The 22,711-nt window shown below is 44.1% G+C and overlaps 4 protein-coding genes across 5 annotated transcripts; 2 read left to right on the top strand and 2 right to left on the bottom strand.

The window, feature by feature from the left end:
- The first annotated feature begins 255 nt into the window (after window positions 1-255).
- On the top strand, window positions 256-3,974 carry ftcd (formimidoyltransferase cyclodeaminase). The gene is made up of 14 exons (XM_062380727.1): window positions 256-359; window positions 687-870; window positions 953-1,081; window positions 1,198-1,286; window positions 1,448-1,627; window positions 1,713-1,850; window positions 1,957-2,088; window positions 2,166-2,227; window positions 2,472-2,598; window positions 2,679-2,840; window positions 2,959-3,002; window positions 3,084-3,222; window positions 3,431-3,526; window positions 3,599-3,974. The coding sequence occupies exons 1-14, from the start codon at window positions 306-308 to the stop codon at window positions 3,680-3,682; spliced, it is 1,620 nt and encodes a 539-aa protein (XP_062236711.1). The 5' UTR covers window positions 256-305; the 3' UTR covers window positions 3,683-3,974.
- A 7,165-nt stretch (window positions 3,975-11,139) lies between these two features.
- dph3 (diphthamide biosynthesis 3) lies at window positions 11,140-12,525 on the bottom strand. The gene is made up of 3 exons (XM_062380149.1): window positions 12,366-12,525; window positions 11,500-11,574; window positions 11,140-11,381 (listed from the first exon to the last, which is right to left on the bottom strand). The coding sequence occupies exons 1-3, from the start codon at window positions 12,471-12,473 to the stop codon at window positions 11,307-11,309; spliced, it is 258 nt and encodes an 85-aa protein (XP_062236133.1). The 5' UTR covers window positions 12,474-12,525; the 3' UTR covers window positions 11,140-11,306.
- Window positions 12,526-12,943: 418 nt separating this feature from the next.
- LOC133933804 (putative claudin-24) lies at window positions 12,944-14,498 on the top strand. The gene has a single exon (XM_062381030.1). The coding sequence runs from the start codon at window positions 13,270-13,272 to the stop codon at window positions 13,921-13,923; it is 654 nt and encodes a 217-aa protein (XP_062237014.1). The 5' UTR covers window positions 12,944-13,269; the 3' UTR covers window positions 13,924-14,498.
- Window positions 14,499-16,183: 1,685 nt separating this feature from the next.
- On the bottom strand, window positions 16,184-22,623 carry cdk15 (cyclin-dependent kinase 15). Of its 2 annotated transcripts, XM_062381028.1 has the most exons (13): window positions 22,371-22,621; window positions 21,714-21,842; window positions 19,226-19,320; window positions 18,952-19,031; window positions 18,763-18,857; window positions 18,586-18,648; window positions 18,218-18,341; window positions 17,974-18,094; window positions 17,801-17,894; window positions 17,654-17,717; window positions 17,429-17,477; window positions 16,986-17,128; window positions 16,184-16,455 (listed from the first exon to the last, which is right to left on the bottom strand). In XM_062381028.1, the coding sequence occupies exons 1-13, from the start codon at window positions 22,533-22,535 to the stop codon at window positions 16,343-16,345; spliced, it is 1,335 nt and encodes a 444-aa protein (XP_062237012.1). In that variant the 5' UTR covers window positions 22,536-22,621; the 3' UTR covers window positions 16,184-16,342. The 2 variants fall into 2 exon arrangements, with proteins under 2 accessions (XP_062237012.1, XP_062237013.1); XM_062381029.1 differs by lacking the exon at window positions 16,184-16,455 and having other exon boundaries at window positions 17,023-17,152; window positions 22,371-22,623.
- Between the last annotated feature and the right edge of the window lie 88 nt (window positions 22,624-22,711).

Genomic DNA, 22,711 nt, shown 5'->3' with positions numbered 1-22,711 from the left:
TCTGAACTTGTGTGTTGATCAGCTCGGACTCGTGTTGATTTGATCTTAGTTTTTTAATCATCACTGTCGTCCTCTGTACTGACACTTAAACATCTTATTGATTTTATTATCGATGAATCTTCAGATTGCGTCTTTAAAGTTTGTGTACAGACTCTGTGTTGCAGTGTGTGTCCTGTGGGGGGCAGTGTGATCAATCATTTACAGCTGTTGATGATTTATTGGGGGTGGGGGCGGAGGCGTGGCATGGGGGGGGGGGCAGTGCATGAGCTCGGACTCTGGTGTTTCTTCTTCAGACTGCAGACGCGATGGCTCAGCTGGTCGAGTGTGTCCCGAACTTCTCTGAGGGTCGAAGCCGAGAGGTCAGTGATTTGGATTTAAATTCTATTTGTTGATCAGTTATATCAACGTCTCTCTCACTTGATGAAGAAGAAGAATTCTGAAGTCAGTGGACATTGAGAGGATTTTGATTGAAAGTCTCAGACTGTTGGTTTAACTGAAGTTTGACCTTTGACCTGTTTGTTCTGTCCAATAGTTAAACCTGCTAAAGTTCACATCGTTTACTCAGTGACTGGAAGAAGTCGTCAGTCAATCATCCCCAGACTTCAGAACAAATTCATTTTGATTTAACCTGAAGTTTTTAAACGTGTTTCACAAAGACAGAATCAAACGTTCATCTTTAATCTCAGGTGATCGACGCCATCTCGGCGGCCATCTCCGGCACCAGCGGCTGCAGCCTGCTGGACGTTGACCCCGGGGCCTCCACCAACCGCACCGTCTACACCTTCGTGGGTTCTCCTGAGGCGGTGGTGGAGGGAGCGCTGAATGCTGCGCGTCAGGCTTTCAGCCTCATCGACATGAGCCGCCACTCAGGTCCGTGCCGCTCTGCTCGCCACCGCCTGTGATCCACAGGAAGTGTTGACGTGTGTGTTTGTGTTTGTGTTTTCGTTTTCAGGTGAACACCCTCGGACCGGAGCGCTGGACGTCTGTCCCTTCATCCCCGTCCAGAACGTCACCATGGCCGACTGCGTCCAGTGTGCTAACCTGTTCGGACAGAAACTGGCAGAAACGATGAAGGTTCCCGGTGAGACCACGTCCACACCATGCGTCAGATTTCTGACTTGACATCAAAGTTTGATCATATATTATAAATATGTTTAATCACGAATGAAAGGTGTGACTCCTTGTTTCTGGTCCCAGTTTATCTTTATGGCGAAGCAGCGAGACAAGAGGCGAGGAGGAGTCTTCCTGCTGTGAGAGCCGGAGAGTACGAAGCTTTACCTGAGAAGGTAACAAGCAGACGTCACTCGTCAAAGATCCTCTACTGAACGAAGAGGAAATGGCTTTTTGCAGAATAAGAATCCAGAAAGTGAAATGTATTTAATACCGGACCTCCTCCTTTGTGGTTTATTTCAGTCTGATCTCAGGTTTGTTATTTTCTCTTGTCCAGTTGAAACGAAGTGAATGGGCCCCTGACTTCGGCCCCGCAGACTTCGTCCCGGCGTGGGGGGCCACGGTCACTGGCGCCCGTAAGTTCCTCATCGCCTACAACGTCAACCTGATCGCCACCAAAGAACAGGCTCACCGCATCGCACTGGACATCAGGGAGCAGGGCCGGGGGAAAGAACAGGTGCATGCTGGGAGTCTGAGTTTACTAACCGTTATCTCTTGAGAAAATGTCTGACGACCCCTTGCCCTTGGTGTTTGTGGAGCAGCCCGGGCTGCTGGAGAAGGTGCAGGGGATGGGCTGGTACCTGGACGAGGCCAACGTGGCTCAAGTGTCCACCAACATCCTGGACTACGAGCTGACGCCGCTCCAGACCGTGTACCAGGAGATCTGCAGGGCCGCTGAGGTCAGAGGTCGACATGGGTTCAGAGCAGGGAGCTGCAGCAGTTTTTACTATTTTCATATTATTGTGTGTGAATGACTGATTGAGAAACGTGTTGTTTTGTGTCCAGGACCTGAAGCTGCCGGTGGTCGGCTCTCAGATCGTCGGCCTCATCCCTCTGAAGGCTCTGCTGGACGCTGCAGACTTCTACATCCACAAAGAGCAACTGTTCGTCATCGAGGAAGAGCACAAAGTCCGCCTGGTCAGCTGAGAAGTCTCCGTCTGTTACTGTCGTCTCAAAGTCACATGACCATGACGTTTGTGTCTCTGTGTCTGTAGGTGATCACTAAACTCGGCCTGGACTCTCTGGGGCCGTTCAACCCGAAGGAGCGAATCATAGAGTTAGTTCACTTTGTTGATTTTCTATCTGATACGGACTTCCCAATTCTTTTTAATGGATCTCTACAAGCCAATCACAGTGTTCCATATCACTGAAGGTGATCCGTAGTGGAGCCTCTCTGTCTGTCAACAGGAAGTGTGAAAACAACTGCATGCCAGAAGGTCACATGAAGCGGTTTGGGATTGGACAGATGATCAGCAGCTGCTTGGTTCAGCCTGGTGGAACTCGTGTGTTTTCCTGTGCAGGTACATGGTGAGGTCCGAGGACGACTCGCGGCTCGTGTCTCTGTCTCTGCAGAAGTTCGTCCAGAGCGTCGGAGCCCGGACGGCGGCTCCTGGTGGAGGATCTGTGTCTGCTGCTGTCGCTGCTCTGGTACCAGTTTCTGACTCGGTGTGAGACATCTCTACCTACAAACGTCTCTTTGATGGTGTTGTGTTGTATGCATCCTGCAGGGGGCGGCGCTGGGGGCCATGGTGGGTCAGATGACGTACGGGAAGAGGCAGTTTGAGAACCTTGACGGCATCATGAGGAGGCTGATTCCTCCATTTCATCAGGCCATGAACGAGCTGCTGCTCATGGTCGACGCCGACTCCACCGCCTTCAACAGCTACATGGTGAGGAGACGCCACGACACAATCAATCAACACAACACAACACGCCCGCACAGCCATGTTGCCATCAAACGTCTGTGTGCTACCATCTGTGTCGATAAAGTTTGTCTCTCTGTTCCAGGTGGCGCTGAAGATGAAGAAGACGACGAAAGAGGAAGTTCAAAGGTCTGAGTTTACTGTGTGTGTGTTGTGTTTAGAATGTGTGTGTGTGTTTTAGTTGTGTTTAAATTGTGTGTGTGTTGTCAGGAGAGAAGCCGCGATGCAGGAGGGTCTGAAGCGAGCCGTCAGCGTCCCATTGGCTCTGGCTGAGAGGATCCACGTCCTCTGGCCGTCTCTTAAGGAAATTGTCGTGTATGGAAACGTTGCGTGCAGATCTGACGCTCAGGTGAGTCTCCATTCAGCCTGGATTCATTCTGGTAGTGAAAGGGCAAAGGTCATGAACATGACGTATAAGATCTGCTTGAGAGAATGTCCTCAGGTTTACAACAAACATTAGACAAATTGATTAACTGATTTTGGTGGTCAAAGGTCACGGGGCCTGGTTGGCCGAGGTAATCGATCACAGTGCGGTGACTGGAGTTACTTTTTTCCAGGTGGCGGCTAAAGTTCTGGAGGCGGCGGTTTACGGAGCGTACTACAACGTGATGATCAACCTGCGTGACATCAGAGATGAGCCCTTCACTGCAGCTGTAAGTGTTGGTTCTCTGTGTCGCTTGCCTGTAAATGGACTGTGACCATCAACGACTTGTTGTGTGTGTCAGACGGAGCAGAGAGCGTCCACGCTACTGCAGAGCGCCAAGGACGCCGCCGCCGCCGTGCTCGCCGCCGCCGACCAGAGGAAGTGAAGCCGTGCGATCAGAGGACACCACCGCGGAGCCACTGGTTACACACGTGTTAATGTGAAGCTGTTCATGTTAACTGTTGCTTTAAAGTAACTGAGTATATTTACTCAACTTTAACAGTTAGTTCAAGTATTAGTTTATATTTCACTAAATTCAAGAGGGAAATACTATACCACAGTAATCTGACTTGTTTAGTTACTAGTTACTTTTAGCCCTGGCTCATGAAACATGTCTCAGTTGTAACAGATTCTTCAAATAAAAACGTTTGAATAAATCTTACATCAAAGAAACCAAACGTAAGTTTTTTTTGTTAGTTTTATTATCAGTGTCATTCAGCTGATTAAAGAGCCATGTTGATAGATGTTAGATGTTTGTGAAGATGGTTTCTGGTCGGGCTGAGGGAGCCAGTCTCACTTCCTGTTGAGCGCGAGTCATCACATCATCTGCTTACGACATCATCACCTCGTGAAACAGGAAGTGCAGAGCACTGCTCTCCGAGGAAGACGAGGTCGGTTGGGATATGGGTCTCGTGGTGGTGGTGGTGATGATGATGATGGTCTGTGCTGAGGCTCTGCAGGTGGAGAAGGTGGAGCTGGGTCAGAACGTGACGTTGACCTGCTCTGGGAACACTTCATACTGGAGCATGGAGATCCACAGTCAGCTGATCTGCTGCATCGCTCACATCTTGAAGGCTTCTGAAGCTTCCTTCAGCTGCCCCAGCTTCAGGTCCAAGTTCTCTCTGCTCAGAAACTCTCTGACCATCTCCAACGTCAGCGCTGACGACTGCAGACGCTACTTCTGCTCCAGGAAGAACCAGGGCCACCTCGTTCACATCGACACCTTCCAACTGGTCTCAGGTCAGTTCCCCACTAACATTCACATCTATGATTATTGGGTCTTATTGAGAGAAAGTTTCTGCAAAGTTTGTTGAAACAAAAGTTGTGAAATTATCTTCTTCCTCCGTTAACGAACAAATCGTTGGCCTTGATGATGTCACTGGGAAGTTACCAGTCACAGACTGGGTTCAGAAGGTGAAGCAGCTATCTGAAGTTCTCTGTCTGACCAGCAGAGGCCGACTGTCGATGAGGAGTTTGTGCTAATCTATTGTTTCCAGGTGTTGTATCCACCCCGGCCTCCAACATGTCTGAAGCGCTGTGGACGAACTGTCCCGCGATGTACGCGTCTCTCAGCCTGAACATCGTCTTCATAGCTACGATGAGTCAGTTTCATTTTAAACCAAAAATACTGCAAATACTGGTGCTACGTTGTTACTACCACAGTCGCTAACACTCCTGCTAATAATGCTACTAATACAAATGTGATGATAATGCTATGGCTACTAGCACTGATGCTACTGCTGTGATCACGATCACTGCTCATATTGCTACACATTCAGATATGTTACTGTTATTACCATTGCTAGTATGGCTAACACCACAATAACTGAACTAATGCTAACAAATGTAAATGCTGCATTTGACAGGTGTGATTGGCTCGTGGCTTTGTTTGAAGAACAGATTGTGGGTGAGCGTCCGTTCCCCTGTCACTCACACGCCAGAGACTCCACAGGTAAAGAGCTTCATGTTTACCGCTAATACTACCACTACATACAGCTACTACTTATGCTAGTGTTAGCTTAGCTTTAGCTGCTACTTACAGCTAATCACTGCTTCTGTTGCAACAGACTTCACTTATTAGTGTTGCTAACTCTACTGCTAGCTGCGGCAGCTACTTGTATTCGTAGTATTAGTACTAATAGAATTAGGACTTTATTGGTACCAATTGTATCTTCTAAACTTCTTCAACTTGTATTTTATTCTTTATTTATTTCTACAGTTACTTCAGTTGATGCTGTTTGTGTTCTGCCAGATCCATTACATCATCCTGTCATGAACCTTCTATTACTAATAAACATAACTCACTACTCTGTACTCAGCACTCAGCACTCAGTTCTCTGTAGTCAGTACTCTGCACTGTGTTCTCTTATGTTTCAGTATGAGGAGATCCCTGCTGCTCCAGAGTGCGTTTACTACAAAGCTCAGCTTCCTGCTCCAAACTGACCGTCTGTACCTGGTCTGTACCTGATCTGTACCTGGTCTTTAGCTGTACTCAGCTGGTCTGTACCTGGTCTGTAGCTGTACTCACCTGGTCTGTACCTGGTCTGTAGCTGTACTCACCTGGTCTGTACCTGGTCTGTAGCTGTACTCAGCTGGTCTGTACCTGGTCTGTACCTGGTCTGTAGCTGTACTCACCTGGTCTGCTCACCTGTCTTATTTATATTAAAAGGTTTTCTATTGAAGAGATTTTCTGTTCCACTTTCTCAGTTGACAATTTGTCATTAAACCTTTGTTTTATATCTTGCTCCTGGTAAAGAAGAAAACAACTGGGGAGAATCTTTGTAAATGATCATTTATAATTTGATAAAATATGTTTAAAACAAAAATGGGTAAATATTAGGGCTGAGCCGAATACTGGGATGAAGCGAGTATCCGGTACGGATAATGAACTTTCACGAGCACGAGTACCACTCAGAGTAAAATGTCATTATCCGTACTCGTGATGAATGAAAAGTTCACTGCTGCTGCACACAACACAATGTTGTCGTTGTCACAGCCGCTCTGTCCACAGGGATACTAACGCACACACACCACATTATTAACGTTGTGTTTAACTTTGTGTAGAAATAAAAAATACATCACCCCCCAAAACAAATCTACGACAGGAAGTAAAAAAGCCTGGTGGTTAGTCAAACACACAAACATCACACTGTACAAGAGTATGAAATCCTGCAGTTGACTTAATACTTATTAATATTGCAAGTTGTGTTCATTGATTCACTGAAGTTTATTTACTGAAGTGGACAAACAACTTGTTCTGAATGGTTGTCTTACTCTTGTCTGGTCATAGAAGCAGTTGAACTCATGAATAAATTGAGATGATGTTGTTTGACTTTAAATTCGAAGAAATCTTAAAACAGGAAGTAGCAGAAGTGAGGTTGAGAAGAGGTTAAGGTGTGAAGAAGAATGTGGTTGATAAATCTGAAGTGAGTCACTTGTTCTGTAAAATACTTTCTGTTTCTCAAAGTGCTGAGTTTACATCTAATGATCCTCTCGACCTTTGTTTGATTTAACTTGACAAACAATCCTTCAAAATCTCCACAAAATAACAACCAGATTTAAAGAGCAGGTTTTTAACTGCAGATCTTAGTTTATCTGTTTTATTCACATTAACATATAGTTAATATGGCTGCGTATAAAGTGACTTAGCTTTGTGAATCCCATCGTATTAAGATGAACCAGAATTCACATTAACTTCGTAAATTCAGCTTCAACCTTTCAGTAAGATTTTGTTATTAAGTGCGTTCACACCAAAGACTTCATATATAAAGGTTCACAAACGTGAGATGTTTCCAACTGTGGCTGTGATCTTTTATCTACTTTGATTGTGTGTCTCTGGAAATGTGAGTTAATAAAGTTTATGTTTCAGAATTATTTTATTAGCCAAGTTTATTGTCACATGCAGGAAATTGACTAACCCAGTGTCCATGATAAGCCAGCACAAGAAAAACGTATTTACTATTATTAATACAGGTCACTTTCATTCTCTTTCACAAATTACATCAAAAATACATTTTTTTCTAACCTTTTTTTTCAGTTTTATGACGTCAGTGAACTATGTACAAAGTAAATAAAAGAGATTTATTAAAATAATTATTTTCAAACAGTTTCATGTTTTTTTTGGAGCTGGTTAAAATAAATATTTATCTTAAAAAAATCCGGAACCAGTGTTGGTCTTCCACAAAATAAAAGCATCACATCTATATGAAGAATTTAATAAAGATGGACATTTCTGGATCGCCCCCTGGTGGCTGACTCGCCTGTTTACACCACCTTGTTGAGTTGCAACTTTTTGTTTACATAACACATCATTTATGCATATGTTTTTTAAATAAAGTTATCTACAAAAAGGGGAAAATAAAGCCAAACTGTGGACTTAAATCACATATTAAAGTTTAACATGAGAAAATAGTTTGTATTACAGCATTTGATTGAACTTCATTTCAGATTGGGTCCATATCAGTAGAAAGGTTAAAATAATAAAATAATAGAAGATAATCTTTTTACTGAAGGTTTTACGGATGAGCTGTAACTGGACAGATTCAGAACCGACGAAACAACGGAGCTGGATGGAGCCAAGGCGCGTGTTGTGATGTTTGTCTCGCTGCTCCGGTCGCCTTGTGTTGGACTCCGGTGCGCGTGCTCAGCACTTGGCCGCCAGATCGTCACAGAGTAGGATCTGCTGGTTTTATTGATCTGCGCGTGCACGCGGCGACTCGATGCAGTGATTGATTGCTTCAGGATTGAATACGTGGATTTTATTCTGAAGGTGAGTATCTTTATTTTATTAAAAACGTAATGTTTCCATACTGTATTTCTTCAATGTAAATATATTGTGATCTTTATAATCATAATAATAATATGTATCTGTTTTAAAAACATTGTAAAATACTGAATTCTCTGTCTAACTTGAATGATTCTTTAACTAACTGCCAAAAGTAAAATCACTGCATTTCCATTGATTTATCTACTGATTGAATTTTCAAAGAATCGTGTTTCCTAAGGGGAGCAGGTGTTGGGGGAGTAAGGTGCCTTCTCAGGGGCATTTAGACAGTGGGGTGGGGTGGGCACTTGACATTCAACGTATGCTGTTTTTGTTGTCATTCCGTGGAATCGAACCAGAGACTGCATTCGGATTTCCGGCCCACAGTCCAACTTTCTTCCACTAGTCCACCACCTCTCCAGTGGACTAGTCATGTGTGGAACCGTTTCATCGGGTTCGATTCCCTATAACACGCCGAAGCGCCGCGCAATTCTCAAGCGCGCAGGCGCCTGGCTGTTCACATTGGACGCACATTTCTCAGTGCTGGTAATTAACAGATTCATGTTTTTATTTAAAACTATGTATGTAGAAGAGACAGTGAAACCTCAAGCCATCTGTGGATGCCACACATACTCCCCCATTAGTGAGATGTCGGACCCTGATGAGTAGCACACAACTTATCTAACCTTGGATGGAGGGAGGTTGTCAGGCAGAGAGTCAAATTAGCCTCACAATAGTCAATGCATGTTAATTTGTATTTAAACACATTTATATTTGTGGAAAAAGAATTGATAAAAATGGTCTAATCAACCAAAGATTTTGCCACCCCCCTGCAGTACCTCTGCGGACCCCCTGTTGAGGACCTGTGGTAACAGTGATTTCGGGTGGGAGAGAAGTCGTTTGGGACAATTGCTCGTAGGATCTCTCTTCTCATTTGACACAGTGAACCACCGGATCCTCATTTCCTCCCTTCAGGACCTCGGTGTCTCAGGCTCTGCTCTCTCCCTGCTCTCTTCCTACCTCAATGAACGCACTGACAGGGTAACTTGGAGAGGGTCTGTGTCTGAACCTTGTCCCCTCACTACTGGGGTCCCTCAAGGTTCTGTCCTTGGTCCTCTCCTCTTCTCTTTGTACACCAACTCCCTCGGCTCTGTCATTTACTCACATGGCTTTTCCTACCATAGCTATGCCGATGACACCCAACTAATCCTGTCTTTTCCCCGATCTGAAACACAGGTAGCATCACGAATCACTGCCTGTCTGACCGACATCTCTCAGTGGATGTCTCAACACCACCTGAAGATTAACCTTGACAAGACTGAACTACTTTTCCTTCCAGGGAAAGACTCTCCCATCCACGACCTGACTATTAACTTTGACAACTCCGTGTTAACCCCCCCCCCCCCCACACTCAGACGGCTAGGAACCTGGGCGTAACACTCGATAGTCAACTCTCCCTTACCGCCAACATTACTGCAGCAACACGGTCCTGTAGATTCATGCTGTACAACATCAGGAGGACACGCCCCCTTCTCACTCAGAAGGCGGTGCAGGTTCTGGTCCAGGCTCTGGTCATCTCACGTCTAGATTACTGTAACTCCCTCCTGGCAGGTCTACCTGCTACTGCCCTCCGACCTTTGCAGCTCATCCAGAATGCAGCAGCTCGACTGGTTTTTAACCTAAATTCACTCCCACTACTCCTCTCCTCCGCTCCCTTCACTGGTTACCAGTGGCTGCTCGCATCCGGTTCAAAACACTAGTACTTGGTACCATGCTGTGAACGGATCCGGTCCAGTCTACATCCAGGACCTGGTCAAACGTTCACTCCGCTCTGCTTCGGCCAATCAGCTCGTTGCTCCCTCACTGCTAAACACTCATCAAAAACACGGCTGTTTTCCGTCCTGGCTCCTGATTGGTGGAATGAGCTTCCCATCGACATCCGGACATCAGAAAGTTTACACATCTTCCGCTGAAAACTAAAAACACACCTCTTCAGACTTTACCTTGAATAAAAAAAACTACTAACAACTTTTGAAACTAACACTTGAGTAGCACTTCATTGGGACTTACTTATAGCACTTTGTAGTTTTGCTTTATTTTGAAGAAATTGTACTTTCTTGATTCTTGTTGTTCTGGGTCTGTACCCTCGGGGTTGATGCACTTATTGTGAGTCGCTTTGGATAAAAGCATCAGCTAAATGTAATGTAATGAAATGTAATCTCGACTTTTGTCTTCTTCACTTTATGCGAATGCTCCACGACGTCTTTACAGGGATTTGAACCACTCCGCTCCAGCGCCTCTGTGACAGGGCTTCATAAGTACCGGATCTAAAAGCACCCAGCGCCCTATCAGCTTTCAGCTCTATAAGCCCCTCCTCTTCCACTTCTGGTTTGTTTGACGTTACGCTGCCACACACTCTTTATAATATTAATAATCTAAGACATGACGCAGCCTCTTCAGGTTAAAAGTGAAGTTTTCTCTCTTTTCTCTTCAGGTCTGCGTCAAGTGCAGGGGGGGGGAACTCACGTGTTTACACAGGTGAGTGTTTCCTGTTTGTGTCTTTGTTGTGTCACTTGTCTCCAGATTTTTTTAACCAACTTTATTACCAAAGACAAAACCAAACACAGGTGACACAGCTGATGTGGTGACATCATCGGTGTCACACCTGGCTCAGTGTGATGTCATTAATCGGATTACGGTTTAAATGCAACAAAAAAAACTATTTAGTAATAACAAAGGCCGCCCCCCCCCCCCCCCCCCCCCCCCCCCCCCCCGTCTGAACCCCCAACAACATAATGTGTGTTTTATATATATATATGTAACCATAGGAACCAGCATCTGACTGAACGCAATGCATGCTGGTTATAAATCGTGTCTGGAGGCAGTGATGGAAACATCGCTCTCGATGGTCGAAGATGTTAGAATAAAAACAGCTTTTGTCCCAGGATGGAGAAATGTTGCTGATCTTTACACAGGAAGTGAGGATGCTGCTTTCATGACATCACTTCCTACGTGTTACCCTGGCCATGTGAACACGCTACACTTGAACCACGTCAGACAATTTCAAAGTAAAATAAAAACTTGTTAGGAGCGTTTTTTATGTTTTAACCACTTTAATAAATATCACGTTAGTTACAAACATATTTAAAATCCTCTGATCATAACAACGCGAGCTCTGATCGTCTGCTCCAGTCGCAGTTTCTCCTCCAGCGAGGAGCAGTGCCTGATGGGTAATTTGAGGGGGGGGTCAGGACTGAGCCAGCTCCAGTTTCATCTCTGACGACGAGGGAGCTTCGATTATTTCTCCCGACATGAACAAATCCTGAAACAAAGGATTAGAATCAGCTCACGGGAAACTGCAGCTCTTATTTTGAAGGGACAGGGTGTCTGCTGTCCTGGACTGTCTCTCACTGGGACAGTCCAGTGATGCCTTCACTGACCTGATCGTAGATGACTTTAACGATGAGCGAGCAGCTCGGACACGTGGCCACTTCCTCTCCGTTCTCCAGGTCTTCCTTTACAAACAAATTAACGTTCAGCGATCAACTCGTCAACATGTCAACAAACTAAAATCAACATGTTCACCATCGCCACTTATGTTCAGCTGTTTTCATCAAGAAAAAAAAAACACTTATTGATGAATGTGAAAACATTATATAGTTTATAATATAATATAGTTGTAACAGTAAAAATGATATTAAAAGGTTAAGTTCAGAGTTCATCAGAATCATTTAGTTAATTTAGTGACTTTACGTTGGTTGTTTTTTGATAAACTTGAAATAAAAAACTGCATTGATCTGATGACATCACAGTAGCAGAAAATATAAATGAAAATATAAATAAGAAACCTATTATTGTATGTAAACTGTATTTGTATATTATGTATATGACATTCGAATATGTATCAGTATATAAATTATTATGTCAGCATACACTTGATAAAGTATAACTATGTGTTTGACTAGTTTAACAACTTGTAACACACATGTCACAACAAATGATCAATAAAGTTCAAAATGACCAGTGAAAATCATCTAGTAACATGAACGTGTTCGTCAATACGAACCAAACTCCATGTTAAAAAGTGAAGGTTTAACGTCTACGTCCTTGTGTCTTCTCGTCGTGTTCTGAAGGAAACTCCATTAAAATCTTTCAGGTTTAATGTTGACGATCATCAAACTAGATCCGAACTGACCGCAGCTCTCCGTTCAGTGAGAGAAGTGGAACCAGTTCAGAATCCGTGTGACTGAGGCGGCGACCAGCGGAAGTGGAGTTATTCTAACCGGAAGCTGGTGGAGATCGGTACCTTAGTGATGCAGAACCTGTCTCCGCACGGACACGGGAAATAAAACATCTGCGTCTCTGCGTCAAATTCAAAATCTTCGATCTCAACTTCATCGTGAAACACAGACATTTCGGCGCAGCGGAACGTCAGGCCGCGTTCTGATGACGTCAGCAACACTGTGTCAATAAAGATTCAACTCACAACTTTATTGACACGTTTAAAGAGACAGAACCAAAGACTGAAGTTTGAAACCTGCAGCTCTGCTGTTGTCCACCAGGGGGAGACCATTCACCATCAATCAGAATCAGAATCAGGTTTATTGGCCAAGTAGGTTTGCACAAACGGGGAAAGTGGCTCTCAGCTGCTTACACAGAATACACATCACAAAACATACAAAACAAAACAATACAAATAGTTGAACAGTGCGACGGTCTAAGAAAAGAAGTGCAGGTGTGCGTATTACAATTATCAGTGAGGGTGAAATAAGTAAACTAATTAAATATAATTATAATATATATTATATATAATATAATATAATTTGGGAGTAACTGTACAGTGGTTATTATAATAATAATAATATCAAGTGTGTGTGTGTGTGTTTCTCTCTCTCTTTTTGTCTCTCTCTCTCTATCTCTCTGTTTGTCTCTGTGTAGCTCTCTCTCTATCTGTCTCTCTCTCTCTCAGTTTGTCTATCTCTCTCTCTCTCTCTCTCTCTCTCTCTTTCTGTCAGTGTCTCTTTGTCTCTCTGTTTGTCTCTCTCTCTCTTTCTCTCTCTCTCTCTCTGTTTCTCTGTCTCTGTCTCTCTCTCTCTGTCAGTCCCTCCTCGCCGTCGACAGGATATGAAAGCAGCCGCCCCTCCTCTTCCCGAGGGGAGGTGCAGAATGGGAGACGTGGGGGAGTTGATGATCCTCACACCTGCAGCGTCATGGACCCGAGGTCGGTCGCTCTGGAGATGCTGGGGGTGCTGGTGTCGGGGGGGGCCTGGCTGTGCTCGCTGGCCACCACTCTGATGTCCACATGGTTGACTCTGTCCACGGAGCTGCTGCCCAGCCAGAGCTTCGAGCTCGGCCTGTGGGGGACGTGCGTGGTGCAGGACCTGGGGGGGCTGGAGTGTCGACCCTACCACAGCCTGTTGGGTCTCCCCCCCGACATCAAGCTGGCCCGGATCCTGATGTGCGTGACGCTGGGCACCGGGCTGCTCGCCCTGCTGCTGGCCATCCCCGGCCTGCATCTGGTGAATGGCTGCGGCGGCCGGAGGGATGGCCTGAGCTGTAAGAGGAGCCTGAAGGCGGCAGCGGGGGGGCTCTGCCTGCTGGCCGGCTTCCTGGGACTCGTCCCCGTCTCGTACATCGCCCACCAGACCGTGGTCCGCTTCTTCGACGAGTCGGTGCCGGACCTGGTTCCTCGCTGGGAGTTCGGGGACGCGCTGTTCTGTGGCTGGATGGCCGGGTTCCTGCACCTGGTCGGGGGAACGCTGCTGCTGACCTCATGTCTGCGTCTGAGGAGAGAGAATTGTCTCGGCCCCGGAGCGACGGGGACGGGGCCAGGACGCCGCCTCGTCAGGTCCGAGTTTGTCTGAGGACCGTCCACCATCAAGAGGCTGAAGCTTCAGGATTCAAGAAACACAAGCTTCGGACACTTTAATGATTCACGTCTCCTGAACATCTGGATTTAAAACTTTTGATCTCAAAGATGAATCTGTCAAACTGAGACTTAACAAACTTTAAACTTAAACTTTCAAACTGAGTTAAAATCATCAGTAGCTCATCAGATTTTTCAAATAGTACTTCAGATATAAACCAAATTCAAATATAACGTCTTCACCTGATCAAACGTTTCAACATATCTGACACTTTCAATCGTTTCTACCAAAGACACAAACACCTGCTGCTACTTCCTGTTTCATGCTTCCTGTTTCCTGTTTCATTCAGGACATTTTATTTTCTGACACGCGTGAGCATCTTTACTTTAAACATATCTTTATTCCTGTCGCATGATGAGAGTTGAGTTTATTTTGAAGAACAGGAAGTGATGTATTCCTGTTCAATTAGAATGATGGCAATGACAAAAATCAGTTTGATTGATTGATTGATAAGCAATGATATCAGCGGATGATTGTGAAGAAGAAAAACTCGTACATAAAATAAAATTGTGTTGATGTTGATCATCTTTTATTCTGGAAGTTCATCAGTCTGCATCATGTGACGCCATGGTAACCAAAATAAGAGTTTACACAGTTAACATGTTTTTCTTTGATCATATTTCTTTGAATTTTAAATAGGAATTTTTAACCCTAACGATTCTGACCAATCACAGCCCGTTTCTCCTGGTGTCCCACGGGGGGTTTGTCCCGGGTCTCGACTCTCAGGTGTCTGGTTTGTGTAGCTGGTTCAAACTGTCCGGTTGTGACTCTGCAGGTGCGGTCCTCACAGAGACGGAGAAACACAATCACCGGCTCTCAGGTGAACATGACAGCGCGGCGCTGCGGGACCTCACCACACAACGCCTTCTCTTTAATTGCCCTTTTCCTCTGAGGACAATGGAGCCCTGATTCAGGAGAAGTTGGGTTGGGCAGCAGGTCAACGGAGCAGCGTCTCGTTGTCGTGGACAGGAAGTGCCCCCCCCCCACCCTCACATTGTTCCACCGCAGCTCTCATCAAGAACCCAAACGCTCATCGCCGTGCCAATGCAGACAACCCCCCCCATCAGAACACATCAGGTTCCTCAAGGACATCATGGAACCGATCTGATGGAAGCTGAGGACGTGATGAGGCCATGTCTCCTCAGGGAGGCGCTGTCACTGAATCACGTGAGTCTCACTGACTGGGATTGGATGTTTGGTGCTGAAGTGCATGCTGGGAGTTGTAATCGTCTTCATATTGTGTCTTTGCTATTTCCTGATTATTTCTGCAAAGTTCAGTCGTTCGATTTTTATCACAGGAAAAATGGAGAAAGAAACATCAGATCCATTCGTCAGGAGACTTCAAGACCTTCTTCAATAATCCCTGATTGATTAGTATCACAGTCTCTGAGTATTAAAGTAACGTGTTTGTAAGAGTACTGCAGGATTACAGTAATCTGGGGACTAAAGTAATCTGAGTATCTGTTGACAGGGTGTCCTCACAGATACAGTAAGAAGAGTGTGTGTGTGACGCTGGTGATCAGCATCCATCAGAACAAAAGATCAGTTGAGACGACAGGAAGTGTGTGTGTGTGTGTGTGTGTGTGTGTGTGTGTGTGTGTGTGTGTGTGTGTGTGTGTGTGTGTGTGTGTGTGTGTGTGTGTGTGTGTGTGTGTGTGTGTGTGTGTGTGTGTGTGTGTGTGTGTGTGTGTGTGTGTGTGTGTGTGTGTAATACACTGATGGACCAGAATAAAAAGGGAACGTGTTCACTATTACACATCAAGTAACTTAGTACATTTACTCCTAGTGGAATACTGCAAGTACTAGGTTACATTTGATCTGCAGCTGTGGAAAATGCAACTATTAATCAGTAAATGAAGTGTTTAAATATTAAATGATTGACAGACAAGCTGGTGTAGAAAAACGTTCAATAAAGTTGTAAAATTCAAACTTGGGTTAGGGTTGAATTTCATCTTCAGATTTAAATAAACCAACGATACGTTTTTAAGTCTTAATGAATCTGCTGCTGACACATGCTAACAGGTGCTAGGGGAGTACACTGCGCTTAGCTTCATGCTAACAGTAACAAAACAGAGCTAACAAAAGAACAACGTCTTGTGTTTGTACTTCCTGTTCTAACAATTATTAAAAATGACGGAAGAAGTTTCTGAAACTGCAGAGAAAAGAAACTATTCGTTCAGAGGACGCGTCTCAAACATTTTCACTGTTAAACATTGTGCATTTATTTTCAAGGAAAGTTTGACGTTACGTTTCTTGACTTTTACTAAATGTACTTTACGTTGAAATCTTTAGCAATTAAAAGGTGAAGCTTTGTTTTCCTGTCGTCTCCTCAGGCTAACGATGGTTGGAGCATGAATCACCAGCGCATGGCGGCGGGAAGCAGGGACGGTTTGATTCGTCGCCCGGGATTACAAATATCTCGGACCTCAGTCTCCAGACGAACACCTGGAACCTTGAAGATCGACACCACTGAAAAACACAGAAGAAGAAGAGCGTCATCTCTGGGTTTGTCATCCCAACTATGCTACATGAGCTAATCTGCTAATGAAGCTAAACACACTAGTGACCAGGTGAGTCACAACAGCTACAGATCATCATCATGATGGGAGGAGCTAGCATTGTGTTAGCATGTTGTAATGTTAGCATGTACTAACTGTCTCTGAGGTGCATGATGGGAGGAGGTAGCGTTGTTTAAGCATGTTGTAATGTTAGCATGTACTTACTGTCTCTCAGGTGCATGATGGGAGGAGGTAGCGTTGTGTTAGCATGTTGTAATGTTAGCATGTACTTACTGTCTCTCAGGTGCATGATGGGAGGAGGTAGCGTTGTTTAAGCATGTTGTAATGTTAGCATACACTTACTGTCTCTGAGGTGCATGATGGGAGGAGCTAGCGTTGTGTTAGCATGTTGTAATGTTAGCATGTACTTACTGTCTCTCAGGTGCATGATGGGAGGAGGTAGCGTTGTGTTAGCATGTTGTAATGTTAGCATGTACTTACTGTCTCTGAGGTGCATGATGGGAGGAGGTAGCGTGCTGAAGTACGCGTGCTGCAGAGACTCCTTGGCAGAGATCCGATCTGTAGGAACCCTCTTCATCATGCTCTGGACCAGGTCCTCGGTCTTATATGGCAACTGGTTCAACCTGATCCAGATCAACAAAGACTAACTACTGAGCCCTTTAGCATTAGGCTCTGTTAGCATCTATGTGGCATTTAAAATATGATCATACATGTAGCATGTCTTACATCTGTTGTGTACGTTGGTGTTCAATCACACGTTAGTCCATGCTAACAGTTTTTTACACACTGAACCGCTCCATGGGGACAAACTCTCTTATGAAATTAGAAAATGCTCAAACCATAGCTCCATAAGTAAGCTAGGCTTTATGCTAACATTATGCTAACACCTATCTATACATTTAGCTGAGTCACTGTTAGCTCACCTTTTCCAAACAGTCCTCAACTGTTTAGGCTCCGACTGATGAAACCACTCTGAAGATGGAAAACAAGAATGTGGCCTTAGCAAACATGCTAAATACCTAGCTACAGAATATAGCACAACATGGTCAACGTTTAAGATAAACAGTTCCCATGATGAAGTATCCAAAACCCAGAGGAGGAAAAACTACATGTGATCATAAGGATGAAGAAAGTTCTAGTTTACTCACCTGGTTTATAATTAGGTAGCAGACTGACTCCAGGCCAGGAATCCTCCGAGGGGACGCCAAGCACCTGATTACAAATATAACACAAATATTACTCACGTTTCGTATCGGTAGTATTTATTAGTGGTTAGTCTTTAGTGCTGTCGGTACCGTCCAGATCTTCTGGAGCTGTTCGAACACATCAGTGATTCCCGCGAATGCCGGCGCCCCCTGCAGCATCTCGATGAAGATACACCCAGCCCCCCTGACTCAAAGAGGAAAGCTTTATTGATCCACACCGATGTTGACGACAGTTTGAATATTCGATCACCTGCAGGACTCACCACATGTCGAGTGCCGTGGAGTAATCTGTGGATCCCAGCAGCACGTCGGGGGGGCGGTACCACAGAGTCACCACCTCAGACGAGAACGTGTGACTGGGGATGGACTTAGACCGAGCCAGACCTGCCAGAACCAGAACCAGAGTCAGGACCAGTAAGAATGTCAAAAAGTCAAAGTTTTATGTTAGCGTCAAAAGAAAAATTATTCTCAATGCAAAAAAAATTGTGGAGCTCCTGAGCTCCTCACCAAAGTCGGCTAGTTTGAGTTCTCCGAGGTAACTGATGAGCAGGTTCTGAGGCTTCAGGTCTCGGTGGAGGATCCTGCGACTGTGGATGTAATAGAGACCTCGCAGCAGCTGGAACATGAAGATCTGCACAGACATGTTGACAGTCAAATAGCACCACCTGCTGCCACCTCAGAGAACTGCAGATAGTTCGTTCTCTTTAGACTGAGCTCAGTTCAAACATGTTGCAGTAACTTGAAGACGAAGTATCTAACATCAGTTCTTTGTTTAAACAGAGTACTGCAGACAGTTCGATTCTTTGACTTTAATCTGGTTTGTGTTTGTTTTACTATAAAGTTAAAAGATATTTGATGTTTGGCTCAGATCGTACTCGGATGTTATGAGAGTGAAGCCCTCCAGGATGTTGGTTCATGTACTGAGCCAGGTCCGTCTGCTGTGAGAAGAGAAGAAGAAGAGTTGTCCATCATCACCAGGAACATATCTTTGTTTTCCTGAGTGGGCGAAGCTCATGTGACTGGACTGAAAGCTCCGGGTGTTAAAGTCTCACCACGTATTCAAAGACTAATGTCAGCGAGTCGCTAGTATGGATGATGTCATGAAGGAGGACGACGTTAGCGTGTTTCAGACCTTTGAGAAGAGACGCTGCGAACACACACACACAAACACACACACACACACACACACATTAATGAGGGTTTTAGGATGACTCAGATAATGTTATGATCTGATTGGTGACCTTCTCTGATGGCGGTAAATGCCACGCCCTCCTCCGTCTTCATACGAATGACTTTCAGCGCCACCAGCTGGCCGTTAATCCTCCACAGGAGAAGAAAAATAGTTAATTCATTTAACTCATCATGTGATGTTTCATATACAATCTTCATTTGAACAGCAGCTGGTAAATCGTGGTTGATAGACAAACTACGCCCCCTGCTGTGTAAATGTAAATCTGCAGTGAGGCAGAGGATTATGGGTAATTTACGTCAAATTAAGTTTCTGATGATGCTCACCTGCTGATGCCTTTATAAACTGAGGCGTACGCTCCCTCGCCCAGTTTCTCCAGACTCAGGTATGACTGAGCTGCTCCGAACTGAAGACCTGGTCTCTGAACATGTCACACGTCATACAATATGTCACACGTCAAACATACAGCATGTCACACGTCATAAAACATGTCACACGTCATAAAACATGTCAAAGGTCATACAACATGTCACAGGTCATACAACATGTCACAGGTCATACAACATGTCATTCTTCATACAACATGTCACAGGTCATACAACATGTCATTCGCCATGAAACATATCACACGTCGAACAACATGTCACACGTCAAACATACAGCATGTCACACGTCATACAACATGTCACACATCATACAACATGTCACACGTCATACAACATGTCACACATCATACAACATGTCACACATCATACAACATGTCACACATCAAACATACAGCATGTCCCACGTCATACAACATTTCACACATCATACAACATGTCACACATCATACAACATGTCACACGTCAAACATACAGCATGTCACATGTCATACAACATGTCACACGTCATACAACATATCAATGGTCATACACCATGTCACACGTCATACAACATGTCAAAGGTCGTACAACATGTCACAGGTCAAACATACAGCATGTCACACATCATACAACATGTCACACGTCATACAACATGTCACACATCATACAACATGTCACACGTCATACAACATGTCACACATCATACAACATGTCACACATCATACAACATGTCACACATCAAACATACAGCATGTCACACGTCATACAACATTTCACACATCATAAAACATGTCACACATCATACAACATGTCACACGTCATACATACAGCAAGTCACAGGTTATACAATATGTCACACGTCATACAACATATCAATGGTCATACACCATGTCACACGTCATACAACATGTCAAAGGTCATACAACATGTCACAGGTCAAACATACAGCATGTCACACATCATACAACATGTCACACGTCATACAACATGTCAAAGGTCATACAACATGTCAAAGGTCATACAACATGTCACAGGTCATACAACATCTCACACATCATACAACATGTCACAGGTCATACAACATGTCATTCTTCATACAACTAGTCACAGGTCATACAACATGTCATTCGCCATGAAACTTATCACACGTCAAACAACATGTCACACGTCAAACATACAGCATGTCACACGTCATACAACATGTAACACATCATACAGCATGTCGCACGTCATACAACATGTCACACATCATACAACATGTCACACATCAAACATACAGCATGTCACACATCATACAACATTTCACACATCATACAACATGTCACACATCATACAACATGTCACACGTCAAACATACAGCATGTCACATGTCATACAACATGTCACACGTCATACAACATGTCAATGGTCATACACCATGTCACACGTCATACAACATGTCATACGTCATACAACATGTCACAGGTCAAACATACAGCATGTCACATGTCATACGTCATACAACATGTCACACGTCAAACATACAGCATGTCACACATCATACAACATGTCACACATCATACAACATGTCAAAGGTCATACAACATGTCACACGTCATAAAACATGTCAAAGGTCATACAACATGTCACAGGTCATACAACATCTCACACATCATACAACATGTCACAGGTCATACAACATGTCATTCTTCATACAACTAGTCACAGGTCATACAACATGTCATTCGCCATGAAACTTATCACACGTCAAACAACATGTCTCACGTCAAACATACAGCATGTCACACGTCATACAACATGTAACACATCATAAAGCATGTCACACATAATACAACATGTCACACATCATACAACATGTCACACATCATACAACATGTCACACATCAAACATACAGCATGTCACACATCATACAACATTTCACACATCATACAACATGTCACACATCATACAACATGTCACACGTCAAACATACAGCATGTCACATGTCATACAACATGTCACACGTCATACAACATGTCAATGGTCATACACCATGTCACGAGTCATTCAACATGTCATACGTCATACAACATGTCACAGGTCAAACATACAGCATGTCACATGTCATACGTCATACAACATGTCACACGTCATGCAACATATCACAGGTCATACAACATCTCACACGTCATACAACATGTCACAGGTCATACAACATCTCACACGTCATACAGCATGTCACACGTCATACAACATGTCACATGTCATACGTCATACAACATGTCACACGTCATACAACATCTCGCACGTCATACAGCATGTCACACGTCATACAACATTTCCCCATGTCACATCATAAAGAATGACATTCCCTCATGTGTCACATTATATATATGGTTCATATTAATATGTCCCATGTCTAACATGATTTGTGTATTAACGTGTCGTGTAAATGACATGTGATCTGACCCAGGTGACGGCGTCCTCACAGCTGACTCCTCCCACCGGGTCACTGTTGCTGCGTCCTCTCTGAACACGCAGCCGTCGCGTCTGAAGCGTGTGGAACCAATGAGACGAGTCGGACTGGACCACGCCCACCTGAGGTCATACACACCAACAGGAAGTGACACCTGGAAACTTTAATGACTCGAATCTGACAGATATCACAGTTATATTTCATGAATTATTTTTTATTACATTTCTTTAATGATTTGTTCATGTAATGGAATTTCCTTATAATTTACTAAATAACAATATTTATATATTTAAATCAATAGATAGTTTATGACTCAATAAATATTTGAACATACAAATGATAAATATCAAAATGTATTATTGTTTTTCATTATTGTAGAGTAATACAATTACGTATAAATCTAATTTATATTTATCCAATATAAACATATAATTTATGATACTGTAAAAAATCAACTACAGTGACATAATGACAACAACTAACTGAATTTCACAGGGTGTACACTGTAAAAAAAATTAGAAATTTATCAGGATGTCAAAGAGATCAGAAGTCACATGAGTGACACGTGAGTGACACGCTAGATATACCAGAGTTACACACTAGTGAAAAGTGAGTGACACGTTAGTGAGTAACTCCGTCTGGTTTGGTACCTCAGCCGGTTGAAGTGACGTTGAGCTCGTGCTCTTCCTGAATCTTATTTCCTCCATCATGACCTCCTCCTCCTCCTCTTCATCCCTCCTCTGTTTCACCTCCTCATCCTCCTTTTCCTTGTCACCACAGCAGCACCTCCTCACCCAGTGACACAAAACCTCCATCTGTTGTTTCTCTCTCTTTACTATCCACTCCTCTTCCTCCTCCTCTCTCTCTCCTCTTACTCCTCTCTCTCTCTCTCTCTCTCTCTCTCTCTCTCTCTCTCTCATCTTCCTCCTCTCTTCCTCCTCTCTCTCTCTCTGTCTCATGACTCACATGGGTTCGGGACGAGCAAACAGAG

Source organism: Platichthys flesus, chromosome 22 (assembly GCF_949316205.1).
Source record: "Platichthys flesus chromosome 22, fPlaFle2.1, whole genome shotgun sequence".
NCBI lineage: Eukaryota > Metazoa > Chordata > Actinopteri > Pleuronectiformes > Pleuronectidae > Platichthys > Platichthys flesus.
The sequence above is the reverse complement of the archived record's forward strand: the minus strand, read 5'-3'. Positions and strand labels throughout refer to the sequence as shown.

Bases quoted from the DNA above. Each gene is read 5' to 3' on its own strand.
- LOC133933804 (XM_062381030.1), top strand. From the start codon at position 13,270: ATGGACCCGAGGTCGGTCGCTCTGGAGATGCTGGGGGTGCTGGTGTCG.
- cdk15 (XM_062381028.1), bottom strand. From the start codon at position 22,535: ATGGAGGTTTTGTGTCACTGGGTGAGGAGGTGCTGCTGTGGTGACAAG. The intron at 19,032-19,225 runs GTGAGCATCATC...TCTCCTGTGGAG, and splicing joins GTTTATAAAGGCATCAGCAG to GATTAACGGCCAGCTGGTGG. The intron at 17,718-17,800 runs GTACCGACAGCA...ATTTGTAATCAG, and splicing joins AGCTCCAGAAGATCTGGACG to GTGCTTGGCGTCCCCTCGGA.
- dph3 (XM_062380149.1), bottom strand. From the start codon at position 12,473: ATGTCTGTGTTTCACGATGAAGTTGAGATCGAAGATTTTGAATTTGAC. The intron at 11,575-12,365 runs GTACCGATCTCC...TTGTTTGTAAAG, and splicing joins ACAGGTTCTGCATCACTAAG to GAAGACCTGGAGAACGGAGA. The intron at 11,382-11,499 runs GTCAGTGAAGGC...CCTTTGTTTCAG, and splicing joins TTAAAGTCATCTACGATCAG to GATTTGTTCATGTCGGGAGA.
- ftcd (XM_062380727.1), top strand. From the start codon at position 306: ATGGCTCAGCTGGTCGAGTGTGTCCCGAACTTCTCTGAGGGTCGAAGC. The intron at 2,228-2,471 runs GTTAGTTCACTT...TTTCCTGTGCAG, and splicing joins CCGAAGGAGCGAATCATAGA to GTACATGGTGAGGTCCGAGG. The intron at 3,223-3,430 runs GTGAGTCTCCAT...ACTTTTTTCCAG, and splicing joins CGTGCAGATCTGACGCTCAG to GTGGCGGCTAAAGTTCTGGA.